This window comes from Nerophis lumbriciformis, linkage group LG20 (genome assembly GCF_033978685.3).
Source record: "Nerophis lumbriciformis linkage group LG20, RoL_Nlum_v2.1, whole genome shotgun sequence".
Lineage (NCBI taxonomy): Eukaryota > Metazoa > Chordata > Actinopteri > Syngnathiformes > Syngnathidae > Nerophis > Nerophis lumbriciformis.
Window position 1 is genome coordinate 31,679,071 of NC_084567.2, and position 25,997 is coordinate 31,705,067.

The 25,997-nt window shown below is 40.4% G+C and overlaps 1 protein-coding gene across 2 annotated transcripts in view; it reads right to left on the reverse strand.

The window, feature by feature from the left end:
- Nucleotides 1–240: 240 nt before the first annotated feature.
- pum3 (pumilio RNA-binding family member 3) overlaps nucleotides 241–25,997 on the reverse strand; it is a 33,017-nt gene continuing 7,260 nt past the window's right edge. The window contains exons 4-18 of one of the 2 annotated variants that reach the window (XM_072915342.1): nucleotides 23,050–23,227; nucleotides 22,079–22,154; nucleotides 21,911–22,004; nucleotides 19,867–19,933; nucleotides 17,428–17,602; nucleotides 17,238–17,341; nucleotides 15,915–15,993; nucleotides 13,089–13,187; nucleotides 9,548–9,601; nucleotides 9,292–9,372; nucleotides 9,058–9,200; nucleotides 4,438–4,657; nucleotides 3,076–3,163; nucleotides 784–874; nucleotides 241–700 (exon numbers count right to left, since the gene is read on the reverse strand). In XM_072915342.1, the coding sequence (XP_072771443.1) occupies nucleotides 541–700; nucleotides 784–874; nucleotides 3,076–3,163; nucleotides 4,438–4,657; nucleotides 9,058–9,200; nucleotides 9,292–9,372; nucleotides 9,548–9,601; nucleotides 13,089–13,187; nucleotides 15,915–15,993; nucleotides 17,238–17,341; nucleotides 17,428–17,602; nucleotides 19,867–19,933; nucleotides 21,911–22,004; nucleotides 22,079–22,154; nucleotides 23,050–23,227 (1,709 nt within the window). In that variant the 3' untranslated portion in view covers nucleotides 241–540. The remainder of the gene's footprint in view (nucleotides 701–783; nucleotides 875–3,075; nucleotides 3,164–4,437; nucleotides 4,658–9,057; nucleotides 9,201–9,291; nucleotides 9,373–9,547; nucleotides 9,602–13,088; nucleotides 13,188–15,914; nucleotides 15,994–17,237; nucleotides 17,342–17,427; nucleotides 17,603–19,866; nucleotides 19,934–21,910; nucleotides 22,005–22,078; nucleotides 22,155–23,049; nucleotides 23,228–25,997) is intronic. The other variant, XM_061980809.2, reaches the window with a different exon arrangement.

Genomic DNA, 25,997 nt, shown 5'->3' on the forward strand with positions numbered 1-25,997 from the left:
TTGGGTGATTTAACCCCCAATTCCAACCCTTGATGCTGAGTGCCAAGCAGGGAGGTAATGGGTCCCATTTTTATAGTCTTTGGTATGACTCGGGCGGGGTTTGAACTCACAACCTACCGATCTCAGGACGGACACTAACTACTAGGCCACTGAGTAAGTATCCCTCTGAAGGTGTAACATCCAGTGTAATCCAGTATTAAATACCCGTTTTGGTTTTGTTGACACACTCAAAGCACATTTAATTTACTAAAGTGTTTCAAATATTTATTTTTGTAGATATTGAACAAAATGTCACTAAAAACACAAAAGATTGGATCATATTCTAAAAAGTTCTGTTCTTCACATTGCAGAACTCAACTTGAATCATTTTTTCCCCCCTAACTTTTGATTCATCACACAATTTTGTTTGGATCTGCTTTGAACATAATTGTGTGACTTTATGGATCTTGTTCACAATCATCTCTTATTCAACTGCACAAAAATGTTTGTTTTTTTACACAACAGTGACAAGAAGTTTGCTCATCAGCTGTTGGCAGCATGTCAGTCCTGGTTAGTGTCTGTCGCACTGCACACTTCCTCTTTTTTCAAATTCTCCATCAGAATTTCCGCTCCTCTGCTGCTGTTGCAGCTATCGAGTTCAAAGAACTGCAGCGCAGCTTTCACTTCTGCAGCCACAGTCTGGTTACAACTCTTCAGGAGGCTGCGTGCAGAAGACAAAAACACCATTTTCCATCCACAACACTTGCACAGAATAAATGAAAGCAAAAGAGAATCAAGTCTGACCTGCAGAGCACGATTGTTCCTCTGTTGACTTGGACCCACGACTTCAGGTTGTCCAGGTCTACAGTGTCCATCAGGATCCTGGCAAAGCACTCTAGGACAACACAAAGTGCTTACTCAGTTTTCGGTGCCCAGCAAGTGCTGTTCTGTCAGGAATCTAACAGTTTTAAGGTGTTCTTTATACCTTTTTAGAAGTACAAATACTGTAAAAATGATGGGTGTAACAATTCATAAACTACATCCATTTATATTTGTAAGATTCAACTACCAGTACACACCTTCTCATTCACAACACAACTGATGGTTCCAACACCAATGATAAAGCATGAGAGTCCATTAATCAACCCTGATAAGGCACACCTGTGAAGTGAAAACCATTTCCGGTGACTACCTCTTGAATCTCGTCGAGAGAATGCCAAGAGTGTGTGTCAGAATAATTGTATCTAAGTTATCGCAAAACTTTTGTGTTTCAATGAGTTCCCGGCGAATAAAAGCTGTCTTTGATCTTACCAATCAAAAGGCTTGTAAAACTCCACTGTGTAGGATGGGAAGCGACATGAAGGTATCAATTTCTTTGATGTATTGTAATCCACAGGAAGATTTTGTCTTGACCAGAGATCTACAAAGCGGAGAGGAAGCAGGACCTGAGCCCCCTCCAGGCACCTTTTCTTTGAACTGTTTTGTAACCAAAGGCGACGGCTGTTTACGACCCCCTTCCTTTAGAATCAGCTGTTGCCATGCAATCAGGGAAAGTCCAAATAAAAGAGGAGGCGTACAATCTTTCGTCAGAGCGTGGTGGGACTGTGCAAGGGTACATGTCTACGCGTTTCTCCTCATTAAGCCAAATTGTATTATGTCTCTGTTTGATTGCTTGCTTCTTTGTCTGTTTAATAGATGTCATCAGTGTTTGAACCTGACAGTGTGCAAAGCAGTAATCAGAGCAAAGGGTGGCTATTTTGAAGAAACTAGAATATAAGACATGTTTTCAGTTATTTCACCTTTTTTTTGTTAAGTACATAACTCCACGTGTTCATTCATACTTTTGATGCCTTCAGTGACAATCTAAAATGTAAAATAGTCACGAAAATGCATTTAATGAGCAGGTGTGTCCAAACTTTTGGCCTGTACTGTATATCGATCTAACATGCAATCAATCAATAGTAAAAAAAAAAAAACTGATTTAAGAATGGCAGATTTTATATAATTGTACTTTTAATAAGGACCTTTTAACATTACTCAAGTCTGTCTGTGGCGACGACACCACCAGTCATCAAAAGAAGAATGGTGGATATTTACAGTGGCCGAGAAAGGTCACAACAAATGCAAAGGTGACAAGACAATATTATAAAGACAACACAACTTTCTGTAGAAACAGATGGCTACTTGGTGCATAACCTTGAACGCCGTAACAAGTGGATTTCTGCCATACGGAGCATGATACGGAGGGATCACTGGACTCCTACAGAACACTCCAGACTGTGCTGTGAACATTTTGTCTCTGGTAAGTGAACACAGCTAAGAGTGTTAGCTTCATTTCCAACCTTTTCTGACTACCATATTTTCAGACTATAAGTCGCAGTTTTTTTCATAGTTTGGCCGGGGGTGCGACTTATACTCAGGAGCGACTTATGTGTGAAATGATTAACATCCATCCATCCATCCAACATATTACCGTAAAATATCAAATAATATTATTTAGCTCATTCACATAAGAGACTAGACGTATAAGATTTTATGGGATTTAGCGATTAGGAGTGACAGATTGTTTGGTAAACGTATAGCATGTTCTATATGTTATAGTTATTTGAATGACTCTTACCATAATATGTTACGTTAACATACCAGGCACGTTCTCAGTTGGTTATTTATGCCTCATATAACGTACACTTATTCAGCCTGTTGTTCACTATTCTTTATTTATTTTAAATTGCCTTTCAAATGTCTATTCTTGGTGTTGGCTTTTATCAAATAAATTTCCCCCAAAAATGCGACTTATATGTTTTTTTCCTTCTTTATTATGCATTTTCAGCAGGTGCGACTTATACTCCGAAAAATACGGTACTTAAATATCTGCTTGATTTATGATTTTATAGCAAACTACCCAGCAAATTACGGTAATAAAAATGACAATAAATGTAACTGTGTTCTTTATAGCATATTACTGTAAATTGAAAAAAACTACACATTTTTTGCATAAAAATTCTGGCGCATGGTCAGGATTGTAAGACCTCTGCCTCAATTTGAGCCAGGAGTAGAACCCATTTTAGGAATGAAATAAAATATGAAGACATTTACCTTCTTTGCCAGCCTCTGCCCGCATGGCGTCCTGCTCAATGAGCCATTTCAGCACTAAGTGTCCTGCTGGATGTTCTGCCATGTGGAGCTGGAAAACAGACACTTGTTTAACTGTCAATATCACTCAACATACAGAAATTTAAAAAAAAAAACTACAGTTAATACATGTGATCAGCATCGTTATCTGCTGATCTCTCTCATTGGTAATCGGTAGAGATGTCCGATAATATCGGCCGATAAATGCTTTAAAATGTAATATCGGAAATTATTGGTATCGGTTTCAAAAAGTAAAATTTATGACTTTTTAAAACGCCGCTGTACGGAGTGTTACACGGACGTAGGGAGAAGTACAGTGCGCCAATAAACCCGGCCCAGTCACATAATATCTACAGCTTTTCACACACACAAGTGAATGCATGCATACTTGGTCAACAGCCATACAGGTCACACTGAGGATGGCCGTATAAACAACTTTAACACTGTTACAAATATGCGCCACACTGTGAACCCACACCAAACAAGAATGACAAACACATTTCGGGAGAACATCCGCACCGTGACACAACATAAACACAACAGAACAAATACCCAGAACCCCTTGCAGCACTAACTCTTCCGGGATGCTACAATATACACCCCCCGCTACTCCCAACCCCGCCCACCTCAACATGCTCTCTCAGAGAGCATGTTGCAAATTCCAAGCTGCTGTTTTGACGCATGTTAAAAAAAATAATGCACTTTGTGACTTCAATAATAAATATGGCAGTGCCATGTTGGCATTTTTTTCCATAACTTGAGTTGATTTATTTTGGAAAACCTTGTTACATTGTTTAATGCATCACAACAAAAGTAGGCATAATAATGTGTTAATTCCACAACTGTATATATCGGTATCGGAATCGGTAATTAAGAGTTGGACAATATCGGAATATCGGATATCTGCAAAAAAGCCATTATCGGACATCTCTAATAATCGGTATTAGAATCAGTAGCATGAACCCCTGATTGGAACGCTGCTAATGTATACCATTGTTGCAATCCAGAAAATACAAAAGTTGGAGTTTTTAATCTCCAACTAAAACCAAGAACCCAAACTATTAAAGTTGAGTTTGTACTTGGTACTAAAATGACAATTTGTGTGTACCGGTAACATTTTGTCATTGTGACAGTAGACTGTTATTTTTTAAACAGAAGAACCTCAAACTTAAAGTGGGGTGCTTCATATACGTCAGCAGTCATGAATGCAACACAGCTAACAAGCTAACTAACACAGAATTTGCTGTTTAGACATTGTTGTGTTTCACTAAACATCTACCCATAAAGCACATGCAACTGATTTCAATATCCAAAAATCAAACAGACCTCTCCTTTAATGCCTCCTGGTATCAGCTTCTGATTGGCCAGTTGAGCCACAACAGTCATGGCGGGTCGCAGGTCGCCGCAGGCCGATGCCAGGATGGCTGTCACGAGGACGCTGCTGACCTTGCTCATGGCCATGTCAGCGTTCTTGTGGAGATAATCAAGTAGCAGCGGGGAGACGAACTCCAGCAGCTCTTTCCACCGAGAGGTTTTGTCCTTTTTACTGACCAAGAACATCATGAGGTGTGTTAAGAAGCAGTTACCCATACAGACATCCACCTGTGTAAGGCAATATAATGACATATATATATATATATATATATATATATATATATATATATATATATATATATATATACACACACACACACACACACACACACACACATATATATATATATATATATATATATATATATATATATATATATATATATATATATATATAAAATATATACATATACTGTATATTAGGGCTGCAACAACTAATCGATTAAAATCGATTATAAAAATAGTTGCCGATTAATTTAGTCATCGATTCGTTGGATCTATGCTGTGCGCATGCGCAGAGGCATTTGTTTTATTTTTTTTTAATAAACCTTTATTTATAAACTACAACATTTACAAACAGCTGAGAAATGGTGCCAGTATGCTGGTTTTTTTCAATAAAATACTGGATAGGATAGAAATGTAGTTGGTCTCTTTTATCCGATTATTAATCGATTAATCGAAGTAATAATCGACAGATTAATCGATTATCAAATTAATCGTTAGTTGTAGCCCTAAAATAAATAAATAAATAAATATATATATTTATATATATATACATACATACACATATACAGTACAGGCCAAAAGTTTGGACACACCTTCTCCTCATTCAATGTGTTTTCTTTATTTTCATGTCTATTTACATTGTAGATTTTCACTGAAGGCATCAAAACTATGAATGAACACATGTGGAGTTATTTACTAAACAAAAAAGGTGAAATGATTGAAAACATGTTTTGTATTCTAGTTTCTTCAAAATAGCCACCACTTACTCTGATCACTGCTTTGCACACTCTTGGCATTCTCTCGATGAGCTTCAAGCACACCTGGGAAGGGAAAACCATTTCAGGTGACTACCTCTTATAGCTCATTGAGAGAATGTCAAGAGTGTGCAAAGCAGTAATCAGAGCAAAGGGTGGCTATTTTGAAGAAACTAGAATATAAAACATGTGCTTAGTTACGGTAATTCCCATTTTTTTGGTCAATACATACCCGGTAACTCCACGTGTTCATTCATAGTTTTGATGCCTTCAGTGACAATCTACAATGTAAATAGTCATGAAAATAAAAAAACCCATTGAATGAGGTGTGTCCAAACTTTTGGCCTGTATTGTATGTATGTATATATATATATATATATATACCGTATTTTCCGCACTATAAGGCGCACCTAAAAACCACAAATTTTCTCAAAAGCTAACAGTGCGCCTTATAACCCGGTGCGCTTTATTACGATTCATTTTCATAAAGTTTCGATCTCGCAACTTCGGTAAACAGCCGCCATCTTTTTTCCCGGTAGAACAGGAAGCGCTTCTTCTTCTACGCAAGCAACCGCCAAGGTAAGCACCCGCCCCCATAGAACAGGAAGCGCTTCTTCTTCTACTGTAAGCTACCGCCCGCCCCCGGAAGAAGAAGAAAAAACGCGCGGATATCACCGTACGTTTCATTTCCTGTTTACATCTGTAAAGACCACAAAATGGCTCCTACTAAGCGAAAAGGATCCGGTTCATAAAAAGACGCAATCTCTCCATCCGCACACGGATTACTACCGTATTTCACAGCAACTGATATTCCTGTGAACCGCACTGTGGAACGGGAGCACGTACGGTGAATATTCGCACCACAGGGAATGAGAAGTCATCCTTCACTGTGGTTCTAGTTTGCCATGCTAACTTCCACCCATGGTGATATTCAAAAGGAAGACCTTGCCAAAAGAGACCTTTCCAGCCGGCGTCATCATAAAAGCTAACTCGAAGGGATGGATGGATGAAGAAAAGATGAGCGAGTGGTTAAGGGAAGTTTACGCGAAGAGGCCGGGTGGCTTTTTTCACACAGCTCCGAAGGCGAACACACCTTCACTAAGACGGGCAGACAGCGCCGGACGACATACGCCAACATTTGCCAGTGGATCGTAAATGCCTGGGCAGATATTTCGGTCACAACTGTGGTCCGAGCTTTCCGGAAGGCAGGATTCACAGAACTACTGGACAACAGCGACACTGACTCCGATGACTTCGACGAGACGGAACCGGCCATTTTGGATCCCACGCTTGCGCAACTTTTCAATTCGGACACCGAAGACGAAGAATTCGAAGGATTTACGAATGAAGAATAACTTCAGAAGGTGAGCGCTATGTTTATTTTGTGTGTTGTGACATTAACGTTCGAGCAACATTATGTTGCTATTGCTCTACACCATTTTGAATTTTACTATGTTTGTGATTGCACATTTGCGTACATTTTGGGACAGAGTTGTTAGAACGCTGGTTTTCAATATATTATTAAAGTTTGACTGAACTATCTGACTGTTTTTTTGACATTCCCTTTAGCGCAGCGTAGGCGCGGCTTATAATCCGGGGCGGCTTATTGGTGGACAAAGTTATGAAATATGTAATTCATTGAAGGTGCGGCTAATAATCCGGTGCGCCTTATAGTGCGGAAAATACGGTATATACTGTACACACACACACACACACACACACACACACACACACACACACACACACACACACACACACACACACACACACACACACACACACACACACACACACACACACACACACACACACACACACACACACACACACACACACACAAATTAATATATGGGAAACACTAAACATATTTGATCACACCAAACTTCTCCATCAGGTCACCAAAGTCATAATATATTGTTATCTTCTGACTGAAGAATAAAAGTATTTTTAGTGAATTGTTTAATTGCCAATCCAGAATATTCTCGTCTAGTCAAATTTAGATTTTCCGGGTATAACTTGTAAGAGCAAAAACGTCCAAAAATGTTACAAGTTAATAGATGCTTAGCTATCTGAAAAAAATCATACACATCTTAACTTTGTGTAGGTGACATAGCAAATTAGTGCAATATCTAATAATACATCTTATTAATATTTTTTTTTACTCTATGCCACGGGCTATTAAAGGCCTACTGAAACCCACTACTACCGACCACGCAGTCTGATAGTTTATATATCAATGATGAAATCTTAACATTGCAACACATGCCAATACGGCCGGGTTAGCTTACTAAAGTGCAATTTTAAATTTTGCGCGAAATATCCTGCTGAAAACGTCTCGGTATGATGACGTCAGCACGTGACGTCACGGATTGTGGAGGACATTTTGGGACAGCATAGTGGCCAGCTATTAAGTTGTCTGTTTTCATCGCAAAATTCCACAGTATTCTGGACATCTGTGTTGATGAATCTTTTGCAATTTGTTCAATGAACAATGGAGACAGCAAAGAAGAAAGCTGTAGGTGGGAAGCGGTGTATTGCGGCCGACTGCAGCAACACAAACACAGCCGGTGTTTCATTGTTTACATTCCTGGAAGATGACAGTCAAGCTTTACCATTGGCCTGTGGAGAACTGGGCCAACAGAGACTCTTACCAGGAGGACTTTGAGTTGGATATGCAAACGCGGTACCGTGAGTACGCATGCAGCTGCGGCTTCCAAACATTTGATCGCTTGCCCGTACGTGCGTGCCGCTATGTGCATGTCACGTACGTAACTTTGGGGAAATATATGTGCTGTATGAACTTTGGGGAGGTGAACGGTACTTTGGGCTGTGGGATTGAGTGTGTTGTGCAGGTGTTTGAGTTGTATTGGCGGGTTATATGGACGGGAGGGGGGAGGTGTTTGTTATGCAGTATTAATTTGTGGCATATTAAATATAAGCCTGGTTGTGTTGTGGCTAATAGAGTATATATATGTCTTGTGTTTATTTACTGTTTTAGTCATTCCCAGCTGAATATCAGGTCCCACCAGCCTCTCACAGCATCTTCCCTATCTGAATCGCTCCCACTGCCCTCTAGTCCTTCACTCTCACTTTCCTCATCCACAAATCTTTCATCCTCGCTCAAATTAATGGGGAAATCGTCGCTTTCTCGGTCCGAATCGCTCTCGCTGCTGGCGGCCATGATTGTAAACAATGTGCAGATGTGAGGAGCTCCACAACCTGTGACGTCACGCTACTCGTCTGCTACTTCCGGTACAGGCAAGGCTTTTTTTATCAGCGACCAAAAGTTGCGAACTTTATCGTCGATGTTCTCTACTAAATCCTTTCAGCAAAAATATGGCAATATCGCGAAATGATCAAGTATGACACATAGAATGGACCTGCTATCCCCGTTTAAATAAGAAAATCGCATTTCAGTAGGCCTTTAATGTTGCAACAGGGACCTCTTCTGGACACTAAGTATATTACAACAGCGTAACAGTACTCTCATAAAAAAAAGCCAAGATGCGGAAGAATTCGCAATATTATTGTGTTTTTTGGAATAAAACAGAATCTTAAAAGGTGACTAAGAAGAAAGTTGAACAACATCAACCTGTGGGCGTTGCCATCTCCTTGCTCCAGCACTTTGATGATCTCAGGCACCAGGTGAGCGGGATTTCTGGGAGTCAGCAGATACAACAGAACTTTCTTGCCATATTTGTTAATGACGACTTGGTCTAATGACGACATGATCTCCTAGACAGATGAAAATTGTGTGACATCATTTTGGACATTCTTTTTAGCATTGGAATACGGTACATAAATGTGTGATAATTATTCCACGTACGGACAAGACTGCCTGTTTGATCAGCCGGGTGTCGTCCACACAGTCAAACATGGCGAGAAGAGCGAGGTGGCTGAATTCCTCCTAAGGACACAGCAAATACGTTTGTCATTCCGAATTAAACCTTTGTTAGATGCTGTATGACACTGAGAAATAATTACTGTATGTTCATTGTTGTAGTACAGGTACCACAAAAGAATAAACTCATCCACAATGATACCAAAGTAAAGTGCAGATGGTGTGGTGTAAAAAAACTCACCGTGGCAACCTTTACCATGTACGTTCTCATTGTTTTGATGATAACTTTTCTGTCCTGAAACACACAAATGCATGAAGTCCTTTAGCACCAAACAAATATAGTTTTGTTTTTTTAGCCGTTGTGACAGAAAAGCTTCTCCACAACTCACAATAACACGTTATGTAGAACAGTAAGTACAATGAATCCTTTAAATTATGAAATACTATTAATACAAATAGTATGGTTAATTAAAATATATATTTTATGGGAGTGGGAGAATCTTTGAATGTTCTGAATTCTTTATTTGTTTCTCCTCAGGTATTCGAGTTTAATAATAATAATGTTGCCTAGGGGTTGGCAAACAAATGTCATCTAGCGGAAAATAATTTCATTATTCTGCCATTATTCACAGATGACCCAAGATACATCCATCCATCTTCTTCCGCTTATCCGAGGTCGGGTCGCGGGGGCAGCAGCCTAAGCAGGGAAGCCCAGACTTCCCTCTCCCCAGCCACTTCGTCCAGCTCCTCCCGGGGGATCCCGAGGCGTTCCCAGGCCAGCCGGGAGACATAGTCTTCCCAACGTGTCCTGGGTCTTCCCCGTGGCCTCCTACCGGTCGGACGTGCCCTAAACACCTCCCGAGGGAGGCGATCGGGTGGCATCCTGACCAGATGCCCGAACCACCTCATCTGGCTCCTCTCGATGTGGAGGAGCAGCGGCTTTACTTTTAGCTCCCCCCGGATGACAGAGCTTCTCACCCTATCTCTAAGGGAGAGCCCTGCCACCTTGCAGAGGAAACTCATTTCGGCCGCTTGTACCCGTGATCTTGTCCTTTCGGTCATAACCCAAAGCTCATGACCATAGGTGAGGATGGGAACGTAGATCGACCGGTAAATTGAGAGCTTTGCCTTCCGGCTCAGCTCCTTCTTCACCACAACGGATCGATACAGCGTCCGCATTACTGAAGATGCCGCACCGATCCGCCTGTCGATCTCACGATCCACTCTTCCCTCACTTGTGAACAAGACTCCGAGGTACTTGAATTCCTCCACTTGGGGCAGGGTCTCCTCCCCAACCCGAAGATGGTATTCCACCCTTTTCCGGGCGAGAACCATGGACTCTGATTTGGAGGTGCTGATTCTCAACCCAAGATACATTTTAGTAAAATAATAATTTTAGACCAATTAAGTGAATTCGGATAATTTCCCGTGGCACACCTGATCAAATCAAATCAAACTTTATTTATGTAGCGCTTTTCATGCACAGGCAAGTGGCCAACACAAAGTGCTGTATAAACAAAATAAAAAATAAATAAAAAAAGAACGGTAATAGAAAAGAAACACACACCCACACACGCCTCAAAGGTGGCGTCCATAATGGAGAATAACTTAAATTAACGCCATTTAAAAAAATATATGATATATGATAAAAATATATGTACACATTTAAATATTACATTAATAAAAACATAACACAGAGAATAATAGAAGAAATAATAATGATTAAGATTTAAAAAAACCCCATAAAAAACAGATAAGTAAAAGGCCTGATATTCCTGAGACTCTCTGGCAAGCTGTTCCACAGGTGGGGGCCACAGTGGCTAAATCCCGCCTCACTGTGGGTCTTTGTTCTTGTATTTGGTAAAGATAAAAGGTCAGTGCCAGAGGACCTCCGGATCCGCAAGCGCTGATACGGGAAAAGCAAGTCAGATAGATAAAAAGGCGCAAGACCATTACGACATTTAAAAACTATTAGAACTTAAAAATCAACCCTGAAGCAAACAGGGAGCTAATGCAGTGACTTTAAAACTGGTGTAATGTGCTCCCGCCCTCTGGTCCTCGTCAGCACTCGTGCAGCTGAGATTTGTAATAATTGTAGACTTGTGATATGTTCTTTGGGAAGGCCAGAGAGCAAAGCATTACAACAGTCTAAACGACAGGAAATAGAAGCATACATTAGCACCTTTGTGTTGGCCTGAGAGAGAAACGTGCGCACTCTGGTTAAGTTCTTAGGATGATGACGATCTATTTTTGTAATATTCTTAATATGTGGGATAAAAGTCAGCTAAGAGTCAAAAATCACCCCCAAACTGTGTTGGTTTAAAATATTATAATTTTGGTAAAAGTTTCTCCCTCTGATCTTTAGGGCCTATAACTAAAACTTCAGTTTTTTCCTGGTTGAGCTGTAGGAAATTCAAAGCCATCAATGACTTGATGTCTGCAATGCAGTTAAAAAGGGTATCTATTGGTCCTGTGTCAACGGGAGACACGGAGATCTACAACTGTGATTGATTAACGTAGCTGGAACTGATGCAGTGTCTCCTAATGATGTCCCCGAGACGTACGGTAGCATGTAAAATGTAAAAAGAATGGGACCTAAAATTGAGGAACATACATACATCCATTTTCTTCCGCTTATCTGAGGTCGGGTCGCGGGAGCAATAGCCTTAGCATGCATTCATACTTACATAAAAAACATCTGTCTGTGAGATAAGAGCGGCGCCAGTTAAAAAAACAGTACCAGAAAGGCCTACCAGGTGTTTAAGTCTATCTAATAGAATGTGATTGTCTACTGTATCAAAAGCAGCGCCTAGATCCAGCAGAATCAATACGGTTAGCTTTTTTTCTTAATATCTAAATTCCACATGATGTAATTTTAAAATCTTTAAAAGTGCTGTCTCGGTACTGTGGTTCTTCCTAAGACTAGACTGATATCTTTCTAAAATGTTATTTATTTTTAAAGTCATTGACTTGGTTAAAACAGTTTGTCTAAAACTTTACTTAAAAACTAAGTTGGATAAAGGCCAGTAGTTATGAAAAATGTTTGGTTCCAAACTGCTCTTCTTCAGAAGGGGCCTGACCACCGCAGCTTTAAAAGCGGCAGGGAAGACCCTTGTCTGAAGAGAGCAGTTCACTATAGTTAAAAGCTGTTCAACAAAGAATTCATAAAAGGATTTAAAAAGTGATGTAGGAATTGGACCTAAAAGGCAGGTTGTTGGGTTTACTTGGGAGAAAACTCGACCAAGTCTCCTTGCATCAACCAGAATTAAACTCTCCAGTGTTTCCCCAGGCAAGTGTGTCATCATATAAAACTTGTATCTGGAGACCAGATCGGATGTCTTTGATCTCGGTTCTGAAGTGGTCTGCAGAGTCCTCGCAAAGGGCGTCTGAGGGTGTTTTTTAAGCTTTATTAAAATATGTACCGGTATTTGTTATGGTGATTGCTACACACTTATTTGCCACAGCACAGTGGTTGGAAATTACTGCTTTTAACCAAGCTAGTTTGAGACTGACTCAATTGTGCTTCTGCTGGTTGCTGACGAGCACTCCATGTTGCCTCACTTTATACAAGCTCAAATAATGTAATAATTTCGCACAGATAAATTCTTAACAATTGTGATGTTCAACAGTGCATGGCAATGATAAATCAGTGTTAAGTGTCGATTATATCTTGAAGCATTATAAACTTTATCATTTAGTGGTGCTGTGCTCTTCAGAATATTTCAGCTACTTTAGTCACATGTTCATTGCATTAAGGCTAAGTAGTGAGAGTCTCTGTGTACCTTGGCTGTCCCATGCCAAAGACAGTGCATGGCCACTCGTGCTCCATCATGGGTGTGAGCCATGTAGATAACGGACTCCCTTATGGACTCAATCATCTCCTGTTCGCCAAAGAAAATGAGAAACATGACAGTGAGAAACAGTTCAAAATATTTTCTCAATGCTTTTTGTATTATTTAAAACGTCCAGCCTAAAGTTGGGCATTTTTTGTGTTGGGACAATTCTGGTTCCGATTCCTCGTTTCAACTCTTTTAAAGGGGAACTCCACTTTTTGGGAGGAATTTTGCCTATCATTCACAATCCTTATGTAAGACAAGCACACATAGGTTTTTCTTTTTCATGCATTCTAACTACCATATTTTTCGGACTATAAGTCGCAGTTTTTTTCAGTTTGGCCGGGGGTGCGACTTATACTCAGGAGCAACTTATGTGTGAAATTATTAGCACATTACCGTAAAATATCAAATAATGTTATTTAGCTCATTCACGTAAGAGACTAGACGTATAAGATTTCATGGGATTTAGCGATTAGGAGTGACAGATTGTTTGGTAAACGTATAGCATGTTCTATATGTTATAGTTATTTGAATGACTCTTACCATAATATGTTACGTTAACATACCAGGCACGTTCTCAGTTGGTTATTTATGCCTCATGTAACGTACACTTATTCAGCCTGTTGTTCACTATTCTTTATTTATTTTAAATTGCCTTTCAAATGTCTATTCTTGGTGTTGGGTTTTATCAAATAAATTTCCCCCAAAAATGCGACTCCAGTGCGACTTATATGTTTTTTCCCTTCTTTATTATGCATTTTCGGCCGGTGCGACTTATACTCCGAAAAATACGGTAGTTAATAAATGCGATCAAAAGTCTGCTTACAATGGAACCTATGGGAGTCACTCTATTCTGTCTATGAAGTGCTTAAAAATCATTCCAACATTACCATTAAGGTTTTATATGCAGTATGTAGGTATATGTAATGTAGTAATAGGCACATGTAATATTAATGTATTTTGCTCATTTTAAGCATATGGCGGTGCATTTATTAAAAAAAAACAATGTTTGCTTTTTCCTTTGACACATAACTGATTTGTTCTCACTGCAGACTTCATGAGAACCAACAAACACAATAAAACCTCACTTACTGTGCAATGTCTGCTTTCACTGGGATGCCGACTGCTAGGACGTTCATTTAGTCCCATTTAGATAAAGAATAACTCATAATTCTCGCTAAGAAAAGAGAGGTGGAACCAAGCGTCCTTCCGTGTCGTTCTCACCATTACGGGTCTAAACTGGCTCTCAAAGTGTACAAACTTGTCGGATTACGTACTCATCTTTTTACTATAAAAGGTGAGAGGCATGATTTAAGATCTAGAAAAAACTTCCATGAGCTCAGAGGCGAGAAAGCAGCACATCAGCCGATGAGGTCAAAATAGCAGCGTAAGCTAGTTACGCCTGTGGTCACGGCATCGCTATAAATGGTTTGTCTGTGTTAGCGCTTATAACAATATCACTAATACTTGGTTAAAATGGAATTCAAGAAATGTAAATGAAGTATTGTTGGCAGTTTATGCATGGTTATTTAGGCTATGTCTTAACTGTCTCTGTCTACACACAAATATATACCTGCTGTCATGCGCATTTTGTCCTACCAGAAGCCTGGAGAAGCAGCCACAGCTGTCTTGGTGGCATTACACTGTTGTGTTTATTTTGATGTACTAGATGTACGAAAACATGTACATTATCTTTAAAACCAGCACACTAACACAGAGCCCTGGGAACATTATGAATCTTTTTTAAGTGCCTGAAGAGCGCAAAAAAGTTCCTCTTTAAGAGGCAGGGTCAAAAATGTACCGGTACTATTCTCAATGGGCTATTTTGAATCAAATACCAAATATAAATATTAATCCTTTGAATTTGAATACAATTGTTATGACATTTATTTGCACAGTAGTATACTTACACAAAAGTGTCACTTTATTTAAAAAAAACAACAACAAAAAAACATTGTTCTAATTAAAGGTTTTATGCTGCCGATTCCGATCACTTGTGAGTGAACTTGGCCAATACCAATCCCATGTATTAACTATCAAATGTTTTATGTATTTATGGTGAGTCTATTGACAGTGTAACAATGTCAACAAAAAGAATGAACGAGTAACTTATTTCCTTTTATTACATACAAATGTTCGATCAAAACTAAGTCAATAGTAGACAACACCTAAACAAAAACAACCATCGACTACTCATTTAAATTTTTAATGCAGTGTATGGCTGAGAGCGAACGCTAAACAGCAACAAAGCATCACAATAGTTGTCATATTATCCTCTATTATTCTAATATTTAATTTACTGTGAATAACTGTTTACTTTCTGTTGTAACACGCGTTCATCTACACTTCTTAAACTTTTCTAAACACTTATTTCTTCTGTTGTTTCAAGCTAGTTTAGCTACGAGCTTAGCCATTAGTTTGCCTGCTCTTGGTGAGTAATGCTTAGCCTCGTCCTCCAGTGATTATAAAACTTAAGCACTATAGTTTATTTGCCACAAGAGAGGATTATTGACCTAGAGCAGCGGCTTCACACGGAGTATGGAGATACAGTTAGCTCCTTAGCCAGTTCTGTGGCAGCTAATTCTTCCAGTCGGCAGACTGAGAATTTAAACTACAAATCAACATTTTAAAATGTGTACGATTCCTGGAGAATCAAAATTCCCATCGATTCTCCATGCCAAACCCTAGTCTGGCATGAAGTATTCAACATTAGAGCGAAGTGCTACAATGTCTACTAACAAAATATACTTTTCTCAAAAAATATACACTGACCGCTCTCTGTTTGTCGGGGCTCAGCAGGAAGAAGTCCAAGAAGACTTTGTGGACCAGCGAGTTTTTGATGACCTGCTCTCTGAAACACACCAGCACATAATGGGGTCACATGAAGTCATCTTTGTGCGGGTTTGCAATAGTTTTAGATTGATTTAATCGTGATGATTTAGCAATCAACTCAAACATCTACCGTATTTTCCGCACCATTAGCCGCACCTAAAAACCACAAATTTACTCAAAAGCTGACAGTGCGGCTTTTAACCCGGTGCGCTTTATATATGGATAAATATTAAGATTCATTTTCATAAAGTTTCGATCTCGCAACTTAGGTAAACAGCCGCCATCTTTTTTCCCGGTAGAACAGGAAGCGCTTCTTCTTCTACGCAAGCAACCGCCAAGGTAAGCACCCGCCCCCATAGACCAGGAAGCGCTTCTTCTTCTACTGTAAGCAACCACCCGCCCCCGGAAGAAGAAGAAAAAACGCGCGGATATCACCGTACGTTTCATTTCCTGTTTACATCTGTAAAGACCACAAAATGGCTCCTACTAAGCGACAAGGATCCGGTTCATGAAAAGACGCAATCTCTCCATCCGCACACGGATTACTACCGTATTTCACAGCAACTGATATTCCTGTGAACCGCACTGTGGAACGGGAGCACGTACGGTGAATATTCGCACCACAGGGAATGAGAAGTCATCCTTCACTGTGGTTCTAGCTTGCCATGCTAACTTCCACCCATGGTGATATTCAAAAGGAAGACCTTGCCAAAAGAGACCTTTCCAGCCGGCGTCATCATAAAAGCTAACTCGAAGGGATGGATGAAGAAAAGATGAGCGAGTGGTTAAGGTAAGTTTAAGTTTACGCGAAGAGGCCGGGTGGCTTTTTTCACGCAGCTCTGTCCATGTTGATATACGTATGTTTGTGATTGCACATTTGCGTACATTTTGGGAGTGAACAGAGTTGTTAGAACGCTGGTTTTTAATATATTATTAAAGTTTGACTGACCTATCTGACTGTTTTTTTGACATTCCTTTAGCGCAGTTAGATGCGGCTTACAACACGGGGCGGCTTATTGGTGGACAAAGTTTTGAAATATGCCGTTCATTGAAGGCGCGGCTTTTAACCCAGGGTGCCTTATGGTGCGGAAAATACGGTAGTTAAAAGTCCAAACATTAGGTACAGTTGATGGTCTGCATAACTCAGCATCAATTTTGGCAATGCAGAATGTCAGAAATGGCTCCTGTATTGCATTGCAAGTGGTCCTAATGATGGGCTTGGTCAGTGCATACTGATTTCATTTTGTGTATCAGCAGCCTTACTTCTGGGCCATGGGAGCAAGAATCTGCCGCATGTCATTGATGATGAAGTCCCGCTTGTCTGGGTTGGCCTCTACGACCTTATAGATGGTGTCGCACACTGACGACTGCACACAGAGAATTCAACTTAAGAATTGTACACACAACAGCATGTCATTATATCCTGATGCAGTTTGGTTTTGTTTGTGTGTACCTTGCAGACGGTGAAAGTGGTTCCGTAAAGTTCCTCCTTGAGCATCTGTCTCTGAGCGATCGGAGCTTTCTCAGTGTAGGCATGCTCAATGATGCTAGACGCCAGAGCATGGCGAAGCATGATACACACATGGCCTTTAAATGTCTGTATCAAAGCTGCCACCAGCTCCTTGTTTCTGTGGGTACAAAAACAATATACTTCCTTGATAAATCACCGGTATGCCACATCACATTAAATACATACAGTACAGCACCTAAATACAATAATGGTGTTTCATATACGTTCATTCATTTGTGGCGGCTCGTCACAAACAGCGCTACATGTTGGTCCTCGCTCATAAACATTAAATAATGGGGATGTCTTGGACTGTAGCTTGTTGTTCTAGCTCTGTACAATGGATGGCATGCTTCTGAACACACCTCATGCAATACACACCTGGGGCCTACAGGCGTACGCACAAAGTTGAGTCACGGCAAAGTTGAGATGTTTCAAAAGTGAACTGAAAGTGGAAATGTGTGGTGCCATACGCCAATGATATAGTTAGCGTAAGCACATTTCGACATGCTGTGGATACTTTTGGCGACACACAGAGGTGATGCTGGGTAAAGTTTTTTGCCTCTACAAGGACAACCATCACTACAGCAATCCACCAATCAGTCCCGTATGGTATAGTGGCCAGATGGAAGCCATTTCTAAGTGAAAAGTTTGCTAAAATGCACCTGTAAGACTCTCAGACCACAAGAAACAAAATTCTCTGGTCTGACGAGACATAGATGGAACTCTTTGGCATGAATGCCAGGCGTCATGTTTGACCACCGCTCACCACCAGGCAAACACCATCCCTACAGTGAAGCATGGTGTAGGGATGTTTTTCGGTGGCAAAAACTTGGAGACTAGTCAGGATAGAGAGAAAGATGAATGTACCGATGTACAGACAATTACTTCTAGACCTCCACCCCAGATCACACCTCACTCCTACCCACTTCTCCAAAGTGGGCTGGCTCATGGTGGAGGACAGAGTAAAACAACTTGCACTGAGCCTAGTCTATAAAATACGCCATACCTCCCTGATACCGAAGTACATGTCAAACTACGTCCTTAACGTAAATGACCGCCATAACCACAACACCAGGGGGAGCTCCACTAACCACGTTAAACCCAGATTCCGATCTAACAAAGGTCTTAACTCATTCTCCTTCTATGCCACATCAATATGGAATGCACTCCCAACAGGTGTAAAAGAAAGGGCATCTCTATCCTCCTTCAAAACCGCACTAAAAGAACACTTCCAGGCAACTTCAACCCTAGACTAACACCCTCCCTTCCACATCCTACCTCCCCGGATTGTAAATAATCAAATGTAGATACTTATTCTTATACTTTCTGATCTCTCTCTCTATGTCCACTACTTGCTGTACATATCCTACCAAGTCAGACCTACACTGTTCCAATGTCCATTTCTCTGATGATGCAATTGTTGATGACTGAAGTGTTGATATCAACCAAACCTAACCCCCCCTCCACATCCCACACCCCGGATTGTAAATAATGTAAAGAATTCAATGTATATACTCTGATGATTATCTTGTGTACTAACTGTATTATGATGATAGTATATATCTGTATCATCAATCAATTTAAGTGGCCCCCGACTTAAACAAGTTGAAAAACGTATTCTGGTGTTACCATTTAGTGGTCAATTGTACGGAATATGTACTGCACTGTGCAATCTACTAACAAAAGTTTCAATCAATCAATCAAACACATCCTGGAAATCGGAAAACCAATGTTTCCTATCCAACCTGATGAAACTTGAGAGGCGCTGCAAAGAGGAATGGGCAATACTGCCCAAAGATAAGTGTGCCAAGCTTATGGCATGGTATTCAAAAAGACTTGAGGCTGCAATTGCTACCAAAGGTGCATCAACAAAGTATTGAGCAAAGGCTATGAATACTTATGTACATGTGATTTATTTTTTACATTTTTAATACATTTGCAAAAAAAAAAAAAAAAGGACTTGTCCAGGGTGTACCCCGCCTACTGCTCAAATGCAGTTGGGATAGGCCCCAGCCACCCCCGCAACCCCAAGAGGGACAAGCGGTAGAAAATGAATGGATGGATTTGCAAAAACATTTTTTAAACTTTTACACATTGTCAATTTAGGGTATTGTCTGTTAATTCTGAGGACAAAAATACAGTTATTCCAATTAAGAAAAGGCTGTAACATAATGTGGAAAAGCGCTGTCGATACCTTCCGGATGCATTTTTATACTGTACATACAGTACATCCAGATGCTTTGGTCTGGTAAAAATAAAAGCCCGACAACATTTTATTTTGTTTTCTTTAATGCCAACTAAAACCTATCAACGAAAAAACTGACGCATTTTATATCACATGATTGTGACATTGAAAGGGCAAAGAGACGAGAAGAAACTTACCCATACATCAGCAGTTTCTTCACCACGTTTCTGCCGTACCGTGACTTAGACAAATCGATGATATCATCTGAAAGAGACAAAGTGAGCACACTGTACCTGTATACTTTTAATGAGCAAAATCAAACATTTTTTTTAGTTTTAATCCACATCTACATTATTTGAAATAAATATGTTTGATGTGCTATACTATGATTACCAGTAAATGTAATTGCAATGAACCATACTTAGAAATTAATGTATTATTTCGCACTCATATTGTTAGAGAATGTAACCAAATTATTATAGAGTGATACCTGGTTAACAACAACCTTGTCTACCCACTCATCAAGTACCAGCCCAACGTGCTCTTTTTAATAAAAAAAGAAGACGTCAGCTTAAACCAAAAAAATTAAATTTCAGACCTAAAGAAAATTAGATATGTTTATGTTGACTAGTTCTATATATTTGTGGCGGTCCACCACAAATACTTTTGAACTGCTACAAAAGGATTTGGTACTGACATTTTATTTTTTTTAAGATGATATGCTATATGAGCACATCACCCCTATATTAGCGTCCCTTCACTGGCTCCCTGTGCGTTATCGAATACATTTTAAACTCCTTTTATTTGTTTTTAAATGTGTAAACAACTTCGCGCCAACCTATCTCTCCGACCTCCTTCAGCCTTACTGCCCCACCCGATCCCTAAGATCAGCCGATCAGCTGCTACTGACGGTCCCTGACACAAGGCTGAAGCTTAGAGGTGACAGAGCTTTCGCCGTTGCTGCTCCCAAGCTCTGGAACGACCTACCTCTGAGTGTTAGACAAGCCTCCTCTCTTCCTGTTTTTAAATCTCTCTTAAAAACATACTTTTATTCCATGGCTTTTAACACAGTGATATCCATCCTGCAATGGCGCCCCATAATACACCTGCTGTGAACCTGTTTTTATGTTTTTATTTATTCTATTTTATTTATTTATTTTTTATCGTGTTCTGTTTGTGTTGTGTTGTGTTTGCTCGGTACTCGTATTATCTTTTAACCTGCCCATTGTACAGCACTTTGGCTACCCCTGTGGTCAATTTTAAATGTGCTTTATAAATAAAGTTGATATGCTCAGCCTCACTCATAATCACAATTATTTGTTCGATTGGCTTGTCGTTACAAATCTATCCAATAGATGTGAGGAACTCTACATAGGGCCAATTCACTAGCTTAATGTTTGGTAACCATAGGGCCGGAGCCCATTATTGGGCCGTGAAAAAATACCTGTTTTCTTTTAGCTGTGGTCCGTATTGTCTACACCACACACACAATTCCCCAACATCGTCTCGTTCTCATTTTAACAAAAGTTTCAATTTTAAATGTCACTAGTACATAATAGTACAGTATATAACGGTAAAACACTGGTTTTATCAGTAGTGTAAAGGCAAAAGAGCAATCCTTCGGGTGGCCCCAGCTTGACACTGTTGTATTTAAAATAATGACGTGTGTATGTCTGTACAGCATGTCTAGTTGATAAATGTTTTGTTTTGTTGCCATGGTGCTAATAGTAGTAACTACTGTATAAAACAAATCACAGCTTTCTTGTTGACAGCCTTTGCGCGTGCCTTTTACTATTGTCATTTGACCGTGCGGGGCGGCAATGTCATCATTCTTGGATTCTCTGCTCGCTTCCTTCGCCGCATGAAAACGACAATGTCAGACTTTTCAGACCTTCCCACTGTGCCGCCAGTTTTTAAAAACATTTGTTTCAGACCACCAAAAAACGCTGATTGAGTGGAGATAAAAGGCATAAACTGTACATATCTTCACTGTTTCCACTTAAAACGATACCGCGGGGACAGGCTCTTAGTTTTCACATAAAAATGATTGGCAGAGATGGCCCGTGGCCTTTGTTTTTGAGACACACTCTAAATCAAATCAAATCAACTTTATTTATAAAGCACATTTAAAAGTGTAAGTCAAGTGAGAAAACGATCAGCATTCTCTTGACATTTTCATATAGACCATCAGTGTAACTGACTAAACAATAATATTGTAGATATAACAGATAGCCTACTCACCTTTGAGGGAGTCAAACACTTCCTGTCGTTGTTCTTGGCTGCCAAACTGGATAAAACATTCCAACATTCGCGTGGTGTCGTGAGCATATGCCATCTGGTGGAGGGAGAGAACAGTTGTTGACACAAACAAACGCAGGGCATTTAAAATATAAATGTCTTAAAAAGCACCTCTTTGTACTTCCCCCTAAACAGTTCATGAAGTTCTTTCATCAGCTTATTTTTCAAATCACGGTCACATTTCTTCCTATGGACACACAAGCAAACACGTTGTCAGTTAATACACAACCTAAAAGGTAGAAGAAGAGCAGTTTTTTTGTCAGTGCACTTTAAAAAATACAACAAAATTAGTGTCCAGTACAATCGTTTAAGAGCAGAAATACAATATAGCAGTGATTCTCAAACTGTGCAACGCATACTACTAGTTGTACGCGGGCTCCATCTAGTGGTACGCCAAAGAATCATTTGATTAAAATAGTTGTATTTTCCTATATTCACACACAGTGTAATTGTTCAAACTGTGTAATATTAAATATACTTGTTAAATAAAACCTCTGCCTTGTTTTTAATTATAAATTTGGTTTGTCTGATCTAATTGTCCATTCTGGCTCTCAAATTGATCATAATTTCGGTTTGTAGAGCAGTAAGCTATCCGAGATGTTATTTAATTTGCGATGCAATTCCAAGATTGCTAAAGTGAGTGCCCACAGCTCAGCCCATTCCATCCATCAAGCAGCCTTTAGGCTCCTTGAACAGCTGCCATTGTTTTCCGAAATGATCGACAAACCAGAGTGATGCTTAATTCAATCAGCAGATGCCCTGTTATCACAGTTCCAAATAGATATATTCCATGTCCTTGATGGACAGCACTGTTTGGCACATGACTTGACCACCTTTGTTGAGAGCCAAGCAAGAAGCCTGTACTGTACTTTGTCATGTGTACAGTGTAAGTATTTCTTTGCATTAACCCTTTTCCAGAGGAGCTATGCTCATCAATCATGCAGTGCCCGGGAGTCTAAATACTTGTCTGTGGTCAATTCGAACTTGTTGCTTTTGACTATGTTATCAGATGTTATCATAAAAACTACCACGTCGTCATTTAGAATTTTGCATAGTGCCTGCATGAGTGTGCGTGTACGTACCCCCTGAGGTCGCCCCACACTTGTTTGGCCTGATTGATGATTTCGAACTTGTCCTTTCGATTTGCTTGCTGTCTTTTCATCTTCAGGTCCTTCTTCTTTTGCAGCCGGTTCTTCAGCTCTTTCTCTGTCTGCCTGTCCGGTTTAAACTTGCCTTTCTTGAACTTCTTTGCCTGCGGAGCTGATAAAACATACAAATATATCACTTTGAAAAAACAGTATCCAACTGAATACTCACTAAATACAGCGACACCAAGTCACAAAGTTGATAACACTGATCTATCCTGCAACTATGGTTGTACGGTATACCGCGGTGCTAATGAACTGAAAACTGTACTATACTGCCTTTGAAAAATAGCGATTTTTTTTCATCGATTGGTTCTTCCGGTGACGTATAGAGCAGAGGAGCATGTTTCGTGTGTCAGCGCGCACACACTCACATATCACACAAGGAAAAACAGTGTAGAGAAGAAAATGGGCAAATAAAGGCAATTCTACTGGTTACTGCTTTAAAGGGGAACATTATCACCAGACCTATGTACCGTATTTTCCGCACCATAAGCCGCCCTGGGTTATAAGCCGCGCCTTCAATGAACGGCATATTTCAAAACTTTGTCCACCAATAAGCCGCCCCGTGTTATAAGCCGCATCTAACTGCGCTAAAGGGAATGTCAAAAAAACAGTCAGATAGGTCAGTCAAACTTTAATAATATATTAAAAACCAGCGTGATGTGGGCGCGCATGGAGTCGTATATCAACATGGACGGAGCTGCGTGAAAAAAGCCACCCGGCCTCTTCGCGTAAACTTCCCTTAACCACTCGCTCACCTTTTCTTCATCCATCCATCCCTTCGAGTTAGCTTTTATGATGACGCCGGCTGGAAAGGTCTCTTTTGGCAAGGTCTTCCTTTTGAATATCACCATGGGTGGAAGTTTCTGGCCATTAGCATGGCAAGCTAGAACCACAGTGAAGGATGACTTCTCATTCCCTGTGGTGCGAATATTCACCGTACGTGCTCCCGTTGTATCCACAGTGCGGTTCACAGGAATATCAAAAGTCAGTGGAACCTCGTCCATGTTGATAATGTTCTCTGGCCGGATCTTTTTTTCAGCTATCTTGTTTTTACAATATGCACGGAAAGTAGCCAGCTTTTCTTGAAAGTCTTTAGGCAGTTGCTGTGAAATAGTAGTCCGTGTGCGGATGGAGAGATTGCGTCTTTTCATGAACCGGAAACCTGTCGCTTAGTAGGAGCCATTTTGTGGTCTTTACAGATGTAAACACACAAAGGAAATTAAACGTAATATCCGCGCGCTTCTTCTTCTTCTTCTACGGGGGCGGGTGGTTGCTTACAGTAGAAGAAGAAGCGCTTCCTCTTCTATGGGGGCGGGTGCTTACCTTGGCGGTTGCTTGCGTAGAAGAAGAAGCACTTCCTCTTCTACGGGGAAAAAAGATGGCGGCTGTTTACCGTAGTTGCGAGACCTAAACTTTATGAAAATGAATCTTAATATTAATCCATATATAAAGCGCACCGGGTTATAAGCCGCACTGTCAGATTTTGAGTAAATTTGTGGTTTTTAGGTGCGGCTAATAGTGCGGAAAATACGGTAAGCGTCAATATATACCTTGATGTTGCAGAAAAAAGACCATATATTTTTTTAACCGATTTCCGAACTCTAAATGGGTGAAATTTGGCGAAATAAACGCCTTTCTAATATTCGCTCTCGGAGCGATGACGTCACAATGTGACGTCGCATCGGGAAGCAATCCGCCATTTTCTCAAACACTGAGTCAAATCAGCGCTGGTATTTTCCGTTTTTTCGACTGTTTTCCGTACCTTGGAGACATCATGCCTCGTCGGTGTGCTGTCGGAGGGTGTAACAACACGAACAGGGACGGATTCAAGTTGCACCAGTGGCCCAAAGATGCGAAAGTGGCAAGAAATTGGACGTTTGTTCCGCACACTTTACCGGCGAAAGCTATGCTACGACAGAGATGGCAAGAATGTGTGGATATCCTGCGACACTCAAAGCAGATGCATTTCCAACGATAAAGTCAAAGAAATCTGCCGCCAGACCCCCATTGAATCTGCCGGAGTGTGTGAGCAATTCAGGGACAAAGGACCTCGCTAGCACGGCAAGCAATGGCGGCAGTTTGTTCCCGCAGACGACCGAGCTAAACCCCCTGGATGTCTTGGCTCACACCGTCCCGAAGGTGATCAAAAGAAGAATATCGACCCTAGCTTCCCTGGCCTGCTGACATGAGGGTATGTCTCCACAATATATTAATTGATGAAAACTGGGCTGTCTGCACTCTCAAAGTGCATGTTGTTGCCAAATGTATTTCATATGCTGTAAACCTAGTTCATAGTTGTTAGTTTCCTTTAATGCCAAACAAACACATACCAATCGTTGGTTAGAAGGCGATCGCCGAATTCGTCCTCGCTTTCTCCCGTGTCGCTGGCTGTCGTGTCGTTTTCGCTTGCATACGGTTCAAACCGATATGGCTCAATAGCTTCAGTTTCTTCTTCAATTTCGTTTTTCGCTACCTGCCTCCACACTACAACCATCCGTTTCAATACATTCGTAATCTGTTGAATCGCTTAAGCCGCTGAAATCCGAGTCTGAAGTCGCTATAGCTTGCTGTTCTTTCCGCCATGTTTGTTTGCGTTGGCTTCACTATGTGACGTCACAGGAAAATGGACGGGTGGTTAAAATCGGGCACTTTAAAGCTTTTTTTAGGGATGGGTAAAATTTTGAAAAAAAACTTCGAAAAATATAATAAGGCACTGGGAACTGATTTTTAATGGTTTTAACAATTCTGAAATTGTGATAATGTTCCCCTTTAAAACATGCCTTGCCATAGGTGGCATGATTAAAGTATTACCAACTTTGCTTTTAGCTTACCTAAACAATTACGGTAAATAACAAGCAGTCAGATCGACAGGTGATATA